The sequence below is a fragment of the Dreissena polymorpha genome, chromosome 11 (assembly GCF_020536995.1).
Source record: "Dreissena polymorpha isolate Duluth1 chromosome 11, UMN_Dpol_1.0, whole genome shotgun sequence".
In the NCBI taxonomy this organism is placed as follows: Eukaryota; Metazoa; Mollusca; class Bivalvia; order Myida; family Dreissenidae; genus Dreissena; species Dreissena polymorpha.
Window position 1 is genome coordinate 67,374,736 of NC_068365.1, and position 22,414 is coordinate 67,397,149.

Here is a 22,414-nt window from a genome sequence, read left to right on the forward strand (position 1 = left end):
TACAATAAACCTTACATCCTTCGAACATTAACGTTATTACCAACACAGACCACTTGCTAATTGGCTTCGAAAACATGTTTGTTGCGTCTTGATATTCCCGCACTGTATCGTGATTGCTTGCTCTTGCGCTAAATGGTTGGACTTTCGTACATAACCGGAAGGCAAAATCTCGTTTGGAGAAGGGTAATTATTCGTCGTAAAATATACGATATTCTATATTTGTACTGTACGTTTGGCGTTTGACGGTCCAAAATCTAGAATACGTGCCATGAAAAACGCATAACTACGCAGTGATTATAAACTATTTGATTTGCCTTTTAAACCTTTATAACATGTTTATTGATTTTCAAAAGAATACTTGATAGTGTTTGAATGCCTCGATTTCGGCCAATATGGACATCGACTGCCTTCACGATCCATTGTATAAACAATGTGACGTCATCGGTAAACGTATATAGTAAGATACAGTTCGCGGAAGAATGCGATTATTTCCAAATAAGCATAAGTTCTACGATTTTTTCATTCAAGTTTAAAAGTGACATTGTTAACGTTGTGTTAACTTCAAACGCTAGAAGCAGTGTTGTATGCATGTTTAAGAACTGCTTGAGCCTAGTTCCGTGTAAAAATGGGTTTTATGAATGTGCTTACGTGTCGTCAAATGTTGGCGTGTTCACTCCGCACAGGCTAATAAGGGACGACATTTTCCACTTTAACGGAGTTCAAAAGAAGTCTCCTCTTTACAAAACTTCTCTTTAGGCTGTCAGTGTCGTCGCTGATTACCTTGTGCGGTCAGCACAGGCTTTTCTTGGTCGACACTTAAGTTACACGTAATAAGCCAGTTTTCCCAGAACGCGGCTCAATATGATTCAGTATTGTATGTAGAAAGTACAAATGTCGGGTCACCCATATAAGTAGTAGTGCTTTAATTATTTATACGATAACAAACTAGTAATTGTATAATATCACGAGAATTGTGTCGATAATTGTCACTTCTAATGTTTACTGTTTCAAAAAGTGAATTTACCCGATTTGAAAAACTAACAACGCGCACTAATAAATCGCATGAGGATATCAGCCAGATCTGGCCATAGTAATAATTACTTTTTTTCATGCAAATGCAGAAGGGTTGGGTAACAAGTTTTAACAACATGAGATGACGACCTTTCCTTTAATAAAAAACCTGTACAAGCACGCGACTAACCTGGTTGTTCCGTTTCACCGATGGATAACTATCGAACGAGTGCCTGCCAGCTCAACACCCTGTACGTGAGCTTCCGGAGTTTCGATTGGATGGTTAGTTGATGGTTTAAACAACTCAAGAAATAAATAAATAATCCGGTCATTAATAATAAACATATAGTAAGCATACGCAACTGGTTTAACGAGTTTTAGAATCTGCCGTCACGTTGGAGGATTCCCAAACCGGAATACGTCGTTTACGTGAAAATATACGCTCATACGTTACTGGCCAACAATCTCAAATGTATACCTTGATTAATCAATGATCATACGTAATTGTCCAAAGATCTTACGTTATGGGCCAGTGATCATACGTTATGGTCCAATGATCAAACGTTATGGTCCAATTATCTTACGTTATGTTCCAATTATCTAACGTTTTTTTATCAATGACTTACGTTATAAACTGTTTAACTGGGTTATAGCGCCTGACGGCTGCTCAGCGTTCTTCTGCGGATGCGAGTGCACTTTCCCGCTAGGCTCCCAGATGAACGCAACTAATCACGCCATCGTCTAAACGCGTGTGCATCTCACACGACCCGAAAATGTATGATACAGTAAAATATGTTTTTTTTTGGCCGAGTTTCAGTTCGTTCCCCCCCCTCCCCCTCCACACACACACAAACACACACACACTGTGAAACATAATTCATTATCAATGTCCCAACATGCTTATGTAAACTATATACGTCCAAAACATCTCGCCGCATAGAAATGCAAATTTTTAAATAAATTTATAAGTTGTTATATAGTTTTGAATAACGAGTAGATCAATTATAGCCTGGTTACTTTAAGATCTTGAAATCATTGTAATCCTATTCTCTAGCATAGATTCCCAAGCGCAGCTGCACACGGACGAAACTGTCATCGATTAAGGTTCTTTACTTCGACGAAAAATGAACGTCCTCTTGAAGAAATGAAAGAGAAGGCTTGCGGATGCCATTAGTTCATGTGGGACAGTTAATCGCGGCTTAAAGAAGGACAAATGATCCGCGCTCTAGGGAAACAGGGCTTAATGTAAGCAGTCAGCAAGGGAAAATTATTTCCATTGTATTGGTAAGCCTGCTATTCCTTCAGCGCGGAACATATACATTAAATACTATTTCATGGACTTTATGAGCATGCACGTGTTTACGATGCACGTGCTACGATTGTGATATAACTTAATCCGCGGAACTTTCAACGGCACATAGATTTCATTATGAAATGGTGGAGCTTACACACGTACATGTTGAAACCTCCTAACGTTTAACATTCAATGAGCCTCGCTCAGTGCAAACTGGGCGTAATGAATTTTCGGTAAGTGTCGTCCCAGATTAGCATTGCAGTCCGCACATGCTAAGCAAGGACGACATTTTCCGCTTTTATGGTATTCTATTTTAAAGGCAGTCCCTTCAAGTCTTCTAAACGAAAATCCAGTTTCTTCGCCCCTGATTGGCTTGTGAGAACTGCACACGCTAACCTGAGACGACACTTTACGCTGATGTATTAAGCCCGTAAGCCCTGTTTTCCTAGAACGCGGCTCTAATAATAAGCCTTTAAACCTTGAGAAAAACTGAAGACAACTTAAAATGTTTTAGAAGCTATTTAAGAAATAATCGACGGGTAACCGTTGGTTATTGCGGTAATAACCAACGGTATGGAGTTCCGATGCGTAGGAATTAAACCACGAGGGCGTTTAAAAACAAGCATCGGAACGACAACCATCGCTTACACATCGATAATTTCGATTCTTACACGATTTCATTAATAACTTATCCGCGATTTAAAAGTTATAACTGAGAATGAAACCAAACGTCCTCCACTTTACTGCGAAAACATGACGTCACCACAACAATGAAAATCAAATAACGTTGTCGTCATTCATAAACAGTGCGCGGAATATCAAATTGACGTCATACTCACAACCGTTGGTATGTCAGGGTTATAATCCACAGTAAGCTCCCTTCATTTAATCTGTTTGCTGTTATGATATATTTGCCGTGATATAATCATACCGAACAACGTATGGTATTAAGAACGAAGAATTCTTAATCAGGTTTGTGAATGGCTAGTTCCTACTGCGTATATGGTAGAAGTTTATACCTGGTTTCATGACTGTTTGTTGTGCCTATGAGGAGACAATGGAATGTGGGAATAAATATAAATCGTAAAACAAAACAATACCGTACAAAACGTTTTATTTTGGACTGCAACGCTAATTCAGGTTTTCATTCACCGACATGATATTGACGGAAGGGCATATATTGTTAGCCTCTGTATATAAGTTTTTTGTGTGGGTGGGGTTTTACATTTCGTGTTACATAATAGTTTGGCGTGCTTTTGTATGGGCTCACAAGTAACAACTGTATGCGATTTGTAAATAAGAATTTACAGTCAGGGTGGGTTTTGTCTTCCTTATACAATTAGGGTGGTAAGCGTATTTCACATTGCTTGTGTGCCCGGATGCCGATTATATTTATTGTTGGCTTGTTTTGTTTTTAACTTTAGTAATTGATCATTCTGCGTTATGATCATTTTGTATAAATACAGAATCTTGCACGAGTTGTCATATCATACAATATTTTATTAAACGAGTTCAGGAATTTTGTGAATAAGCGAGCCTTTTGCGAGCTTACTAACAAATTTCCTGGACGAGTTTAATAAAATATGGTATGAAATGACAACGCGTGTCAGATCGTTTTATCACATGCTTTTGAATAAGCAAATTAAATAAATATATACGACAACATACGGATAAATCCCGAATGTTGTTTACATTTCGTGACGTCATTTGACGTTGCAACGTCATTTCAGCAAAATAACGAAATGGTCAATCGAACGAAAACTAGCCAATGAAAGCGCTTAAAAAGTATATTACACATGTGTACGATACAAATATTCGTAATTGTTATATTACATGGGAAACAGGGTATGGCATGTGATAATACATGATATTAAACTGTTAAATACAATATATAAAATACTTTAAACAGCATTATCACATATAATAAAATGCGTGATAAACAAATTGACATTGCTCCCCGCCGTAAGAAATATAAAACATTATTAGCTTACATTTATTGCTATGTACACTGTTTTCAATTTAAACCGTATGTTAAAAAAAATCAGTGTTCGAAGATTTTGCCAATGTTTATTTTTACATTGTGCAGGGTCGGTGAACTGTCTCGGCTTCGAACTGACGTATCGGTGGGTGTATGGTGTCGGGCTGGCGGGTAGGGGGTGTGTCGTGAAAGGTACAATTGTGATACCAGTATTTGAAATGTTGACGCCTGTTTTTACCATGTGACACTGTAGAGGTATACGGTTTACGCATATACTAAACGCACAAAGCATTAAACTCGTCGTTTGTTGTTGCCGTTTAAAATTTTCACCAGTTTTAATAATTTAACACAAGATCGATACTACACGATTTTACTGTTTAATAATTACTATAATTTACAACTGTCTGACAACTTGTCAATATGAAAATATCAAATTAAAACCAATTTATTGAACTCGTATACATTGTCTGATTTTGCTTCTTTAATCATAATGTATGCGCTTTTCTTGTTTATGTATATCGTGTGCGATTCGCAATGCGTCAAACAACTATTGTAGACACACCGTGACGTCACTAAGTGATAAATGAGCCGTTGTGTACAGAATTCCCTTACAAGCGGAAATCCCCGTAAAATTCATTTCAACCTACTTTCGATTTCACACGAGACTTAAAATGTTGTCAACATTAATTTGTATAAACAAACACGAGTTATTTAACAGGACAAGAACTACTCGTCATTTTAATCTGAATAATTACACGAAAAATAAAGAATCGATGAATACGTCGGAACAACCCAAAAAATTATGTGTCAATGGAAATCCCCGCAAGTTCAATATCGACTTACTTTCGATTTTAAATGCGTCATTGGAAACTATTGTTCAATTCATATCAACTTACTTTCGATTTCAACGGATGGTCACAATACATAAATTCGAACGAACAAGTGAGTTATTATTTGTATTACTTCTGGTTTTTATAAAACATGTTTATTAAGGATTGTTTGATCTTTTGCTAAAATATCATTTGTAATATGTGCAGTTACATTTGGAGTATTCGACCGTGTTCAAGCTATAATTGTAAATTGTATTCGTTGTGTTGCATTCGAACATATGAACAGTGCGATAACATTTGAGACTTCTCAACAATTAATTAAACATTCAAATAATTGGTAATGAAATAATGGGTGTTGTGGCAGTTATGAGGATTTCTATTTATAATAATATACATTACTTATGATTTGCCTACAATTTCTACATACACATACTGTTTTGATTTGATTTGCAATAATTCAATATGCCTTTTTGCATTTAGACTGTTAAATAACTTAGCATATCATTACTTGTCGTGTCAATCATTACTTATTATATCAATCATTACTTATCATGTCAATTATTACGTATCATGTCAATAATTACGTATTATGTCAAGTATTACTCACTATGTCAATCATTACTTATCATGTCAATCATTACTTGTCGTGTCAATCATTACTTATTATATCAATCATTACTTATCATGTCAATTATTACGTATCATGTCAATAATTACGTATTATGTCAAGTATTACTCACTATGTCAATCATTACTTATCATGTCAATCATAACGCATCATGTCAATCATTCCTTATCATTTCAATCAGTGCTTATCACGTCAATCATTACTTATCATTTCAATCATTACTTATCATGTCAATCATTACTTATCATGTCCTTCATTACTTATCATGTGAATTCTACTCAGATTTTGGATTCAAACTGATTGATAAATGATCATGTCAATCATTACTTATCATGTCAATCATTACTTATCATGTCAATCATTACTTATCATGTAAATTCTACTCATATTTTGGATTCAAACTGATTGATAACTTATCATGTCAATCATTACTTATCATGTAAATACTACTCTGTTTTTGGCATTCAAATTGATATGTATCTTCTTCTCATCAATTGTTGCGTTTGTTTTTCAAGGTTTTTTATCAGCCCGAAATCCGGGCTAATAACTGGTGGCGTGTTTAATGATGTCATAACGTCATAACGTGTAGAATCAACTCGATACCTAACGCATCATTGGTAAATTATGTATTTTATGCAATTGAAAATGCTACTTTTATTTTAAATCTATGCGAAGACTTTACTTTTTAGTCACATAATTGAGCGTTACTTTTTAAAATAAATTGTATCATTTTGACATCTTAAATGTATTTCCCGCTATGTCATCGTCAATAACAATATAAAAATCTATAAGGCACTGCACCATTTTTAGAATTAAAAAACGAAACCAAAAGTAAACCAAAAGTTTACATTTAATAAACAACTACATCTACAACGGCATTGCTACGCATCCCAAATAGTTTGTCCTAAATAAGTGCTCATCAATTGTTGCATTACCTTTTTACATCATACATTAAAATAAAGGTGTCTTAGTGATTTTTTGTGGACATCTTATCGATTTATTGACTAAAACCACTTGTCCTGTATGCAAATATTTTAAGTTACTCTTACCAGTGTTTTTTCCAACCAGTGAGCATGAATGATGGCTAAAAATAGCAATACCAATCAACTGGTCTATTAGTTACTTGTCTTTAGCTTACCTGAGCACAACGTTAAGACTTTTTGTGATAGTATTGTTTCATTTGTCCGTGCGTCGCCATAATTTATATTTATGTCACACTAGAGGCAACACTTTTTCACAATCTTAATGAAATCGATCAAACATGTGTTCTAGTAATACAGCGAACGAGTAAGAAAATTAATTGCGTAAGTACAAAAACTATGTCATTTGTTAAACTGAAAGAAACCCCTCGTGAACACTTTGCATGCCACACTTTTTTTGTCAGAACATTTGTCCAAATTATATACCGATCAAGTTCTAAAATTGTTCAGGTCCGTTGAAAAGTTGGCGGGGCAATTTTTATTGAATAGTGAAACCTTCTGACCGCTCTAGATGTTACATTTATAACTCAATTTGAAAGAGATAATATCCCATAACAATCGTCACAATGATATCAGGGCCGATTTCAAAACGTGTTCTGGTCCGTTGAAAACCGTGGCTGCCAGGAGGTGGGGCAGTTTTTCTTAAATTGCTATAGGGAAACATTGTGAACATTTAAGGGGTCACATTTATTGCGCAGATGACAAATTTCGAAATAAATATATTGACCAAATTCGAAACTTGGTAATATGGGGTAAACACTAATTGTATAGTTCAAATTATTAAAAGCTTGTTAACCCCAGATGCCATATTTATTAAACAATCGTAAACAAATTGGTGAGATAATAAATGTTTCCCTAATATGTCTCTGGCGAGTTTGAAATGTGTTACGTGAGCATTTTAAAAATCATATTTATTTATATATTTATTAAACATTAGCGGCCATAAAATATGGGGAAAATCTAGACGCCACATTGTCAAATCATCATACCGAGTTTTAAAATGCAAAAACAGTTCTGTATATATTCAGGTCGCAGGTGAGTAACTGTGTTGTCCCTTAGCTTGATTATTAGTTGTATGTAACCTGACCGATTTTTACAACGCTATATTTTTTACAAGAAATCGTTTGGTCACGTTTTTCTTAACTTAAAAAAACCCTGTGCAAGCTTCATTGTCCAGGTAAACAAATAGAAAGAGCATATTTTGATACATTTTTATGTTTTTGATTATTATACAAACTATTTTTATTAGACTGTTCAGCGATTTTCTTACTATTTTGGTGATAAGATTTTTTTGTTCGTTCGTACTCTCACGATTCGTTCCATGTTTGTGTTTCGGATTATCATTTGTTCAATGTAAACTCTCCGCTTGAATCTTATGTAACTCATCATATGTGTAATACATGATAGATCAAGTTCCTTTTTTATTTACTTATGTTTCGTATCATTTTACAGTCATCTACAACGCCATGCATACCTCGATATCCGGTCAAATCTAATTGGTCTCACCGTTGTGTAAGTTAAATGTAGTTATTGCAACATTGATGTGATATGCTGTTATTTGGTTGTAACTATTTGAATAACTCAACTTAATCCACTATTCCTTAAACGTTCAGTACTGCCTTTTATTGTTTTGAATTCTAAATGCTCATAGTGATGGACAGTAAAATCTTGTGTACATCTATGCAATACTTGTTTAATGCTAAAGGCCTAAGATTACATTTTTATTAGTTGTGTAACGCTGTTATTTTACGGATTATTTTGTCATGCATTTTGTAAGTTTTTTGTATTGTGTAATTTCAGTTTTATGGGTTTGATCGGTTATCTTGCTGTCAAATTAAATCCGGCTGAATGATCCGTTGTCTTTTGTTCTATTAAAATCCGGCCAAATAATTGGGGCAGTGAAGTAACCTTGGACGTTTGACCACTTGTTTCTAATATTAGATCTAAAAATAAAGGCCTGGATATAACAATTATGCTGCAATAAAGCATTTTTTATATCATATACAATGCAAAAGCTTCCATAATTATGACCATTCATGTGTGTGTCGGTAAGTCAGGAATGTTCTTTATCGCAAATTCAATGTACATGGTAGATATTGTAAACAATGAACTAACCACGACGGGTTCAGCAACAGTACTAACACAAAATGGTGGCTAAGATATTGATCACGAACACCGCTTCCGCTTCAACAGTGTTGCCACTTATCCGAGATAGAATGTTGTTTAGCGTTTGTTAAAATCGGCGCGTATTAATCAGCTGACGTTCAATAATGCAGTATCTTATATATCTTTAAGCGAACGGAATAAAATACATTAAATATGTATTGTTTCAGAACAAATCAACGCATAAGTGTTAGTTAAAGGGACTATGGCAGGGAAAACTGGGTTTCCAAATTATACATTTTTATATAAATGCACTTTAATAAAACCAGGGGGGCACGCGTATACGGGAGCATACCGCGTTTAAATGAGAAAGTTGTTGCAAAACTTCAAAGATGGCGTCGTTTAAGTGTTTTTCATGAAGGAGTAGCGGATATTTTCACCCGGTAAGCCAGTTTATATTAATATTTCTTTTAAATGAATCAGCCCTTTCGGCTCTACGGTGTTTATGATCCCCTCAGTTTTTTGTTTCAAAACCGTAGACGTGAGAATAAAAAAGTTATTGAAGCAAAACCGTCGACAAATTTTTTGTTTAATTTCTTGACCTTCGAGATGTTGGAATGTTCCAATATCATTTTCTCTCATAAGAAACAGTATTTGTGCATGTGTACAGTAAAATATAACATAAATCACGAATATTTTATTATCTTGACGCGTTGTTATGTCTATTAATTCATTTAATGCCGAATTATAACAGGTAAACCCCCATTTTTGGAACTAAACTTCCTTTTAAGCACATTTTCGGACCTGACTTCCAAATGATTAACAGCTCTTTCATACAGGGTTGGCATATTGACCGGTCAATTGAGTATTGACCGGGCCGGCGGTCAATACCCGGTTAAAACCGGTCAATACTGGTCATTAATGGTCATTATTGGTCAATACTGGTCAATTGAAAATTGTAGCATTTTAACATGACAAAGGAAGCATTTAAGCTATTCTATATTAAATCAATCATTATTCTGTAATTGATAAACTTTTTTTGAGTTATCTATTGTAAAAAAAATCTTTAAAGCTGTAAAAAAATACTTCTTTATTATTTATGGAAATGGTCTCAAATACAAAAGAACTAAGGCAATATCTTTATCTCAGTGTATCACATCTGTTACTGAAGTATTATTACTATTGTAGTTACCATAGATTTCACTAATCTATTGATATATATATTTGATAAGCTGATGGACAAACAGAACTCTTGTGGTTTCTAGGGTCATAAATGATCTGGCCACTATGCCTTAATTGGTAATAAAATGCATGCACTGGTATGTCTCTGATAGTGACAATGCAGCAAATCTGCCCCTAGGCTATTTCAGTTCACTCAATCAAAATGAGATAACTTGCTATTAATGTTATTAATTTAATAGTTACTTCTAACTTGTCTCCTTTCTATATTTAGAGGGTTTTCATATTTTAAAGTTCAATTGGTCTTCAAATGAATAAGCAATCAAAGTTTTTGATTTTGGCAACAAATAACGTTTACCAATTGTGGGTCTACACTAGACTCTTCTTTTCAATTATTTCTTTCTTTTAATAATTATTTCTTATTAAGTTTTTTTTTATATCAATGGTAAAATAAAATATTGTTTCACTATTTTGTTAAAGAAATCTAGGCAAGAATACATGACAAGTAAGGGTTGTGTCAAAGGTGCAATGTAAGACCCTATTATCAGTTTTGGGTGCCCTAACCTGAATAGGTTTGACGACTGTGAAAGACTGTGGAGACAGTGGGGCATGAGGAACAACTAATACACAGTGATTGACAGGTTCTTGTTGAATCAAGCACATAATTTTCTGAGCATTCATAATTCGTTAGAATTGAAAAATAAAATCAATCGACCAGCAAAATCCAATTGACCAACTTGACTCATTTGCAAAATTTTGAGAGATTGACCTACAAATTGCATGAACAGGTATAAAATAGTGGGTTTTAATAGCTTAAGACATTATTGGCAACATGTCTGTTTAATATATATTATCAATATTGTTTAATTAAGCATGGAAATAAATCAAAATTGGGGGTAATGTTCAATCGACCAGTATTGACCAGTAATGACCACTTTGGGAGTATTGACCGGGGCGGTTTTAACCGGTAAAAACCGCCGGTTAAAACCAGGGGCGGTCGATTGGTGCCAACCCTGCTTTCATATGTTAAATGGTTTTATGCGAAATAACTTTCGTGAATGAATTCCGCATTGGTGCGAATGTCTTGGAAAACATTTTCACTTGAAGAAATCAGGAGTTTTCTTTTTTCTATTAATTGTTTTATTATTAATTTGTATTATTATATGTTTTATCGCGTACTTAACGCTAACATTTAGTGTGTGTAATATAAGACATTCAACGGTATTATAAACACAGTGTAATTCTTACCTGTTTCTTTTAACACATATGGACATACTTATGTTTGAATATGCATCCAACAGAATACTATGCTTACTATTTCCAGATATCTAGACGCCAGCTATATATGTTGAGGATGCCAAGATTAAAAAAGACGGTGTAACGAAGTGTGTACCGCTCTAGAATGCGATAGGTAAATGAAAACCCACCAATCGAACAAAAAATATTACGTCGAAGTACCTTGCCAAACAATCACATATACGTGCAATAAAAGTGTAATGAAAAACAGAAGTGGGTAAAGCCGGTTTGATACTAGTATAAGGTTGATGTAACCAAATACTGCCATTGTTGCGATTTGGAATACCTGACATCTACTTAGAAGATGCATATTGGTGGATGTTTTTATACGCCCGTATAAAAAACGGGACGTATTATGTGAAACCCCTTGGCGGGCGGGCGGAAGGCATCACTTTGTCCAGACTCTAATTCAAATTGTATTCATCCGATCTTCACCAAACTTGGTCAGCAGTTGCATCTAGTTGATATCTAGGCCAAGTTCGAATATGGGTCATGCCGGGTCAAAAACTAGGTCATAGGGTCAATAAGTGCATTTTCAAAGGGGCCACTTTGTCCGGACTCTATTTCAAATTGTATTCATCTGATCTTCACCAAACTTGGTCAGCAGTTGCATCTAGTTGATATATAGGCCAAGTTCGAATATGGGTCATGCCGGGTCAAAAACTAGGTCATAGGGTCAATTAGTGCATTTTCAACGGCGCCACTTTGTCCGGACTCTAATTCAAATTGTATTCATCTGATCTTCACCAAACTTGGTCAGTAGTTGCATCTAGTTGATATCTAGGTCAAGTCCGAATATGGGTCATGCTGGGTCAAAAACTAGGTCAAAGGGTCAATTAGTGCATTTTACTTTGTCCGGACTCTAATTCAAATTGTATAAATCTTATCTCCACCAAACTTGGTCAGTAGTTGCATCTAGTTGATATCTAGGCCAAGTTCGAATATGGGTCATGCCAGGTAAAAAACTAGGTCATAGGGTCAATTAGTCCATTTTCAACAGCGCCACTTTGTCCAGACTCTTATTCAAATTGTATTCATCCGATCTTTACCAAACTTGGTCAGTAGCCCAAATAAAATACGGGACGTATTATGTGAAACCCCTTGGCGGGCGGAAGGCATCACTTTGTCCGGACTCTAATTCAAATTGTATTCATCGATCTTCACCAAACTTGGTCAGCAGTTGCATCTAGTTGATATCTAGGCCAAGTTCGAATATGGGTCATGCCGGGTCAAAAACTAGGTCATAGGGTCAATAAGTGCATTTTCAAAGGCGCCACTTTGTCCGGACTCTATTTCAAATTGTATTCATCCGATCTTCACCAAACTTGGTCAGCAGTTGCATCTAGTTGATATATAAGCCAAGTTCGAATATGGGTCATGCTGGGTCAAAAACTAGGTCATAGGGTCAATTAGTGCATTTTCAACGGCGCCACTTTGTCCGGACTCTAATTCAAATTGTATTCATCCGATCTTCACCAAACTTGGTCAGTAGTTGCATCTAGTTGATATCTAGGTCAAGTCCGAATATGGGTCATGCTGGGTCAAAAACTAGGTCAAAGGGTCAATAAGTGCATTTTACTTTGTCCGGACTCTAATTCAAATTGTATAAATCTTATCTTCACCAAACTTGGTCAGTAGTTGCATCTAGTTGATATCTAGGCCAAGTTCGAATATGGGTCATGCCGGGTCAAAAACTAGGTCATAGGGTCAATTAGTCCATTTTCAACAGCGCCACTTTGTCCGGACTCTATTTCAAATTGTATTCATCCGATCTTCACCAAACTTGGTCAGCAGTTGCATCTAGTTGATATATAGGCCAAGTTCGAATATGGGTCATGCCGGGTCAAAAACTAGGTCATAGGGTCAATTAGTGCATTTTCAACGGCGCCACTTTGTCCGGACTCTAATTCAAATTGTATTCATCCGATCTTCACCAAACTTGGTCAGTAGTTGCATCTAGTTATACGCCTGTTTTAAAAAAACGGGATGTATTATAGTTTTACCTTGAAAGCGGGCGGGCGGCGTCCACAGTGTCCGCTCTTTAATTCAAATAGTTTTCATCCTATCTTCGCCAAACTTGGTCAGAAGTTTTATCTAGACAATATTTAGGTCAAGTTCGAATATGGGTTATGCCGGGTCCAAAACTAGGTCACAGGGTCACTTAGTGCATTTCAAGCATTTAGCATTGTGTCCGCTCTCTAATTGAAGTAGTTTTTATCCGATAATCACCATACTTGGTCAGAAGTTGTATCTGGAAAATATCTAGGTCAAGTTCGAATATGGGTGATGCTGGGTCAAAAACTAGGTCACGGGGTCACTAAGTGCTTTTCAAGCATTGAGCATGGTGTCCGCTCTCTAATTGAAGTAGTTTTCATCCAATCTTCACCACATTTGGTCAGAATTTGTATCTAGATCAAGTTCAAATATGGGTCATGGTAAAGTTATCAAGTTGTCCAAAACCTTCAAACGGGCGTATCTTGTGACAGTTTGGCACTCTTGTTTTATGATACTTAAATATGAATTGTTTTTTTAATACAATGACATTTGACGCGTTTTACCATAACGATACTGATACATGTATGTGACTTTGATGTGACACATTTTGGATGACCTTCTTTTAAACCAGTTCTGAGTTGGTCACTATATTATAATCGCAAAAAGTTAATTTGTAGTGGATAGAAAGATTTGTGCAAATGCAATACATGATATGATTTCAGTAGAAGTGATCAATATAATTTTTATACATGTATGTTTTTTTTTCTCTTGTGTACCTATGTGAAATCATATTATTTATGACTGTTGTATTGAGAGAATAAAGTATTGGTTCACTTAGAAAGATTATTTCGTTTGTTCCTGATATTTGCCTTCTAATCGTAAGTAATGTTATTACATGTATGTCAAATGCATAACGAATTAAATCCGACCCAAATCTTTTTTATCATGTATGTAAGTGCTGAATACAATTGAAAATTGATGCAGAGATATCGTTGGAAGAAATGACGTAACACAGATATAGAGGATATTTGTTGGATTCGATGGAATATCGATTTTATTTCACGAGTGATCATATAAAATAATATTTTCACGAGTGGCACAGCCACGAGTGAAAATATGTATTTTTTTATTATCACGAGTGAATTAAAATCGATATTCCATCGAATCCGACAAATTTTCTTTTTATTTTATGATTTTTCACCGTTTATTTACATTGTAAAAGAGTTTAACTGGATAATGTCGCTGGATTTATAACGTCATTTCGTTGAACAAAATGACGTCATTTCACAGTAAAACAGTGAAAAATATCGTTATTTTTCACTGTTATTTGTCACTGTTTAAAACAGTGAAATACTAGTTTTATTTCACTGATATTTCTCTATAAACCACTGGAAAGCATAAAATAAAATGGTTTATTTTCATAACAAAGTGAGAAACTAGCATCATGACATATACGGAATCAAACGTGTAAGTAAGTAGCACTCATAGCAATTATATATAAGACTTGTCTATGTAGACTTTATAAATAAAACAAAAACACTACAAACATCAGCTGTACATGTTTTGTTATGTTCGTGTTTTTTATTTGCTGTTTTAGTCCGGCTCTGTTGAAGGATTCTTTCTTGCATATTCTACATTTAAACTCATGTGGTCCATGAATGGGGCATGATATCTCAATCCTTCCCTGATGTAAAATTCTTCATTACATATACTGCAACGACAGATACACTTATTTTCGCCCTTTAACCTGCATCATCTGAAAAGACAGTAAAAGAATGGTTAAAAAAAGTTCATAGCAGAATAAAGTCGACACGTCATAAAATACATAAAATTAATTATAATATTACTGAAAAATAAACGTTCTATTATCTCGTACATCGGCAACCACACAACCCATCTTCTTGAAAATAGATGAATTGATTCAATTGGTCGGCAGGTTTTTCGAACAGCATTATTATTATTCTACAGTTAGTAACGTGATAAAGGAAACACTTATATTGCACCACGTAACATGATATAAAACTATAATATTGAAGTACACATAAACACTTTATTTAAGATGGGTAGGCATACATGTATCATGTCAAGCTCTTTTACATATGAAAGAGCTGTTTGTCATTTGAAAGTCAGGTCCCAAACTGTGCTTAAAAGGAAGTCAGTTCCAAATAAGGGGGTTAAACCAATAATGTTTGCCAATAAATTAATTATCAGTGATAAAACGGCGTCGGTAAAATGAAATAATCATGATTTTATTTATATTTTACTGTTCACGTGTGTCAATACTGTGTATTATAAGAGAAAATGATATTTGTACATTCAATTTCTCGAATGTCCCGTAAGTAGACAACAGATTTGTGGACGGTTTTCCTTCAATAACTTTTTTATCCCGACGTCTACGATCTTGAAACAAAAAACCGAGGGAAGCACACACACCAGAGAGCCGAAACGACGTATTCATTTAAAATAATTATAAATACAAAGGGGCTTACCGGGTGAAAATATCCTCCCTTCTTTTCAGAAAATCCAACAAAAAAAGCCATCTTTGAAGTTTTGCAACAACTTTCTCACTTAAACACAAAGCTCCCGAATACGCATGCCCCCCCCCCCTGAAAAAAATAACTTATAAAGTTAAACAATGATCATTTGTCAGAAACAAGTTGGTAATCAATCAGACAATACAAAAATCAAAATATGACAGTTGACACCACTTTAACAAACTGCGCTTTCATGCTTGGTTATTGACCATGTCAAACTTATGGAGATATTGAATACCAGCACGATGTAAACATGTTAACGCAAAAAGGATCAAACAAACAAGCCGCATATTATTATATGATTTCTACCTTAGAATGGAAAAAAACTGTGTGTTATATATAGCGAGTTGTATCAGTTCATATACAATCGTACTTTCACCAAAAACAGTTTTTTTTTTCAAAGAATTTGTTCCTTGGGTAAACCTTTAAATGGCATAGCCCCTTGAAAGCAGAATACGGAATAAAATATGTTTCCCTTAGGTGGCAATATACAGTGTTCAAGTCTCGGCCAATCTCGTTCACAAGCAGGACTGAAGCAATGTCTGAAAACTGGTCACCTTGCAAATCAGAAAATAAACCTAGCACATTTCAAGAATGGTTGAGGTTGTGCCTTCTGAAAAATCAAGAACATTAAATCAAATGAGTTGAGGAAAAATGATTTAGTATTGATTAATTCAAACAAAATCATCAAAATAATGTGTGTTTCCGAGCCTTTTTAAGCCCGTTTCACATATTAACTTCCACTTTTCGTCAGACGCAAGGTGCTTGAAGACAATGTTTTTTACATAGGTAACTTACCAAGTACTATACAGCTATGGAGAAAATTGGGGGTCTAAGGGTTAGATTTTTAGCCGGATTTTTTTCAAAAAAATCTCGGCTTATAGATTGATGTTGTCGGGCGGGGCGGGGGGGCGGGCGGGGGGGGCGGGCAGCGTGCTCGAAAATGTTAAAGTTCTTATTTCATGGTATAACTTTGGTATGCTTGGACCTAGAGTCTTCAAACTTGACATGAAGGTTGGCCAGGATTAACAGATGACCACTGGTCATTTCAAGGTCATTCATTTGAAGGTCAAGGTCACTGTGACCTTCAATATAAAAAATGTTAAAGTTGTTATAACTTTGGTATGCTTAGACCTAGAGTCTTGAAACTTGACATGAAGGTTGGCCATAACTAGTTAGTAACCACTGGTCATTTCAAGGTCATTCATTTGAAGGTCAAGGTCACTGACCTTGAATGTAAAAATGTTAAAGTTCTTATTTCATGGTATAACTTTGGTATGCTTGGACCTAGAGTCTTCAAACTTGACATGAAGGTTGGCCAGGATTAACAGATGACCACTGGTCATTTCAAGGTCATTCATTTGAAGGTGAAGGTCACTGTGACCTTCAATATAAAAATGTTAAAGTTGTTATAACTTTAATATGCTTGGACCTAGAGTCTTGAAACTTGACATGAAGGTTGGCCGGAACTAGTAAGTAACAACTGGACATTTCAAGGTCATTCATTTGAAGGTCAAGGTCGCTGTGACCTTGAATGTAAAAATGTTAAAGTTGTTATAACTTTGGTATGCTTGGACCTAGAGTCTTGAAACTTGACATGAAGGTTGGCCAGAACTAGTAAGTAACCACTGGACATTTCAAGGTCATTCATTTGAAGGTCAAGGTCACTGTGACCTTGAATGTAAAAATGTTAAAGTTCTTATTTCATGTTATAACTTTGGTATGCTTGTACCTAGAGTCTTCAAACTTGAAATAAAGATTGGCCAGTACTAGAAGATGACCACTGGTCATTTCAATGTCATTCATTTGAAGGTCAAGGTCACTGTGACCTTAAATGTTAAAATGTTAAAATTGTTATAACTTTGGTATGCTTGGACATAGAGTCTTCAAACTTGACATGAAGGTTTGCAAGCACACTTAGATGACCACTGGTCATTTCAAGGTCATTCATTCTAAGGTCAAGGTCACTGTGACCTTGAATGTAAAAATGTTAAAGTTCTTATAACTTTGGTAGGTAAAAATGTTAAAGTTCTTATTCCATGTTATAACTTTGGTATGCTTGTACCTAGAGTCTTCAAACTTGACATAAAGGTTTGCCAGTACTAGAAGATCACCACTGCTCATTTCAATGTCATTCATTTGAAGGTCAAGGTCACTGTGACCTTCAATGTTAAAATGTTAAAATTGTTATAACTTTGGTATGCTTGGACCTAGAATCTCAAACTTGACGTAAGGGTTTGCAAGCACACTTAGATGACCACTGGTCATTTCAAGGTCATTCATTTCAATGTCATTCATTTGAAGGTCAAGGTCACTGTTATTGTTATTGTTGTTCATGTATATGCATGCATTCAAAACATAACACAAGGTTTGCTCATGCCTTGAAAAGTACTTACATTTCATTTTGACCTTTGAACAATATTTCAGTAATTTAAGTATTGCATTGACAAAAACACGAAAGGTACTTTCCTGTCATTTAAATCAAAAATCCGGCTTCAATACGGTCATCTCCGACCGCGGAACTCTTGTTTGTAATAGTTCAATGTCCATACGCAAAATTTTCAACGAAATACTGTCCGGAGCCAGCATTACCTGTTTTCGAATTGCATAAATTCTACTTTCTAGCTTTAGTTACAATACCAATGTTTTGGTAACTTAAAAACATCCAAGAAAATCACCACAACTCAAGCCTGACATTCATTATTATTAAGACACTCAAACAGTGCTTACTTAAGCAATGTTCTCTTTATTTACAAATTTGACCGGGGCCAACACGCATTGGTGGCTACAAAGTGTAATGTGCAGCCTTATGCACGCGTGAAATGAGATATATTCCGTGATGTGATTTATTGCGAGCTTGAAGTTAAATAGATATATTACTCTGAGTTAAATTGTTATGCCCCCCTTCAAAGAAGAGGGGGTATATTGCTTTGCACATGTCGGTCGGTCGGTCCGTCCACCAGGTGGTTTCCGGATGATAACTCAAGAACGCTTGGGGCTAGGATCATGAAACTTCATAGGTACATTGATCATGACTTGCAGATGACCCTTATAGATTTTGAGGTCACTAGGTCAAAGGTCAACGTCACGGTTACCCGAAATAGTAAAATGGTTTCCGGATGATAACTCAAGAATGCATACGCCTAGGATCATTAAATTTCATGGGTAGATTGATCATGACTCGCAGATGACCCCTATTGATTTTGAGGTTAAAGGTCAAGGTCACGGTGACCCAAAATAGTAAAATGATTTTTGGATGATAACTCAAAAATGCTTTTGCCTAGGATAATGACACTTCATAGGTACATTGATCGTGACTCGCAGATGATTCTATCGATTTTTAGGTCACAAGGTCAAGGTCACAGTGACAAAAATAGTATTCACACAATGGCTGCCACTACAACGGACAGCCCATATGGGGGGCATGCATGTTTTACAAACAGCCTTTGTTTCTTATTTGATTGGGGTATGTTCCTAATATTTATGCCCCCCTTCGAAGAAGAGGGGGTTTATTGCTTTGCTCATGTCGGTAATGTCAGTCTGTCGGTCCGTCCACCAGGTGGTTGTCAGATGATAACTCAAGAAAGCTTGGGCCTAGGATCATGAAACTTCATAGGTACATTGATCATGACTTGCAGATGACCCCTATTGATTTTGAGGTCACTAGGTCAAAGGTCAAGGTCACGGTGACTTGAAATAGTAAAATGGATTTTGAATGATAACTCAAGAATGGATACGCGGCCAACAGGGCAAACTCTGAACAATATTACTGAAGCAACTGGTCTGTAATCCTAAATCTATAATTATCAGTCCTATGAAACATCATCCTTTGAGTAAAATACAGTGGATCAGTAAAAATATTATCAGAATATGAGATTTTTGTATATTTTGTATATTAAATATTGTGTTAATGTTTAATTTTGTTGATTAATATAAATATAAGCAGGACAGGTGAGGTAATACACTATTATATCTTTCTTATATACAGGGGTAACAAATACAATAAGTTTAAATTTCATGTTTGATAAATAGAGGAAATTTGTTTATGTCTGTGTGAGATCATTTGTTATTTTTTATGATCACATTTATATTTACTTTGACAAAACAACACTTACCTGAATACCACAATGGATTCCACCCGAACAATACCCCACGCCCCTATCAGAATCCTTACGCCCCCCCCCAAACTCACCCCCAAATTATTTTTTTTTAAATCCCACATGATACCCCCATCACTCCGCCCTACCCCCCAAACCCCCCACCCCCCCAAAAAATATTTGTTTTAAACATCTAATAAATTACCACACCCCACATCATACCCCCCTCTCATCCCCCACCCCCCCTACCCACCCCCTACCCCCCCACACACCCCCCCCCCCATTTTTTTTAAACATGTAATAAATTACCCCACCCCACATTATATCCCCCTCTCATCCCCCCGACCCCCCCTATCCCCCCAATTTTTTTTCTAAACATCTTATTGATTACCACACTACAAATTATACCCCTCTCTATCCCCACCCCCCAATCCCCCCCCAAAAAAAAAACAAATAAATAAATAAATTTTTAAACATGTAATAAATTACCCCACCCCACATTATATCCCCCTCTCATCCCCCCGACCCCCCCCCCCCCCCCTATCCCCCCAATTTTTTTTCTAAACATCTTATTGATTACCACACTACAAATTATACCCCTCTCTATTCCCACCCCCCAATCCCCCCCCAAAAAAAAACAAATAAATAAATAAATTTTTAAACATCTAATAAATTACCACACCCCACATTATACCCCCCTCTCACCCCCACCCCTCTACCCCCCCCCCCACCCCTCCCCCCCTTAAATGTTTTTTTAACGTCTAATAAATTACCCCACCCCACATTAAACCTCCCTCTCACTCCCCCCCCCCCCTTGATTATGACTGGCAGATGACCCCTATTGATTTTCAGGTCACTAGGTCAAAGGTCAAGGTCACAGTGACTCGAAATAGTACAATGGTTTCCGGATGATAACTTACATTAGGTCAAAGGTCAAGGTCACAGTGACAAAAACATATTCACACACTGGCTGCCTCTACAACTGACAGCCCATATGGAGGGCATGCATGTTTTACAAACAGCCCTTGTTTAACGTTTGAAGCATCGTAATAGTGATGCAGATCACATGTTAATAATGATAAATTCTTGATACGTTCAGGTTACACGAGTTTGAAGAAGTACAGGTTGCGTTTAGCAAGATGTGGAACCTTTCAGTGGATATGGAAGCCGCGCCAAGAGAATCAAGGATGCAGAACAAGGTTTGTGCTTTCAAAGAATCCTATATGTTATGTTAGCATGTTTTTGTAACATTATAACCTACATTATAACTTACACAATACTTATAGTAGCTTAAACTGTTGCGTTTCGTCTACTTCACATAATAAATTGCGTTTTTAACCTAATGTAAATATATTTACGAAAAGCTGGCTCCGTGATAATTTAAGTTAAGAACAGAAAGTATAATATGTTATATTAAGGATCATGCCCGGCTTAGCTCTGCAGTAAGTGTTTGTCTAAATATAGTCATTTGGAAATGCTGTGATTGTATTGAGTCACTGAAACATAGATAGCATAAACTGATTATGTTATACGATACATTTCAGAAAATTGTTTTAGCGTTACATGTTAATGATTGCCGTTAAAACCAATGGTTCATATTTCATATTTTGCTAAATAACCACTACATCCTTCTCAGCGGAGCATCAACAAATATAATTGCCACAATAAACCATGCTCGAGTGTCATTTGTTCCAAAGGAAACAAAATATTTATATAATACATACCTTACTATAGATAGTAACAAATTTGTACAGTTTGTCATACCCTTATCACCGTTGCGGGGTCATTATAAATATTTGGCCCTAGGGTTGATTATTTATAATCGGCCCTCAGAATATGTGCGCGTGACGTTAAACTGGAAAAAATGGCGTCCACATTCAGCCTTAGCCACAAATCAACGAAATAATCAGTCATTATTAAATTATTAAATGACAGGTTGCACACAATTTCGATAATACAATTATCGATTGAAACTAAAGCTGTGCTTCACACCAGATTGATGCCTTTATTTGAGCTTTAACAGGATTCACAAACAGCACAATTTTAAAAATAAAAGACACAATTATCTCTGTGACAACTGTAATCCGATGCTTATAATAATTAAATGACAAAGATGTGCAATCCGTTTTTTTTATTCTATCCGTTTATCTCTATTTATTTTGAATCATACTTTTTAAAGGGATCTTCACGTTTTGTAAATTGACAAAATTGAAAAAAGTTGTTTCAGATTCGCAAATTTTCGTTTTAGTTTTAGTGATATGTGTGAGGAAACAGTATTACTTAACATTTACCATGGTCTAATATGGCCATTATATGCATCTTTTGACGCTTTCAAAACCTAAAAATTATCAAGCGTTGCAACGCGAAACGGTTGCATAATTTGGAGAGTTCTGTTGTTGTCGTTAAATTTTGTGAAACTACGAAGATTCCTTATATATATGGTATACAATACACTACTATGTATTCTCGGATGATAAGCCGAGAGAGCT

At 35.7% G+C, this 22,414-nt stretch overlaps 1 protein-coding gene and 1 long non-coding RNA gene across 18 annotated transcripts in view; both read left to right on the forward strand.

The window, feature by feature from the left end:
• Window positions 1-22,414, forward strand: part of LOC127850612 (uncharacterized) — a 1,644,088-nt gene that overhangs the window by 1,289,359 nt on the left and 332,315 nt on the right. Inside the window, exons 1-4 of one of the 17 annotated variants that reach the window (XR_008035380.1) lie at window positions 5,095-5,225; window positions 8,174-8,233; window positions 11,328-11,810; window positions 12,998-14,253. The exons of 7 other annotated variants lie outside the window; for them this stretch is intronic. Coding sequence is in view for 5 of the 10 variants with exons in the window: in XM_052383775.1 (XP_052239735.1) it covers window positions 5,195-5,225; window positions 21,025-21,124 (131 nt within the window). In the remaining 5 variants the exon portion in view is untranslated. Of the gene's footprint in view, window positions 1-1,853; window positions 2,296-3,273; window positions 4,476-5,094; window positions 5,226-8,173; window positions 8,234-11,327; window positions 11,967-12,268; window positions 12,690-12,997; window positions 14,254-21,024; window positions 21,125-22,414 lie in introns of those variants that run through there. 9 more of the 17 variants (XR_008035378.1, XR_008035376.1, XR_008035375.1 and 6 more) reach the window with 9 other exon arrangements.
• LOC127850635 (uncharacterized) lies at window positions 16,768-18,341 on the forward strand. Its single transcript, XR_008035385.1, has 3 exons — window positions 16,768-17,027; window positions 17,471-17,919; window positions 18,197-18,341. It is a non-coding gene; the product is annotated as an uncharacterized LOC127850635 (long non-coding RNA).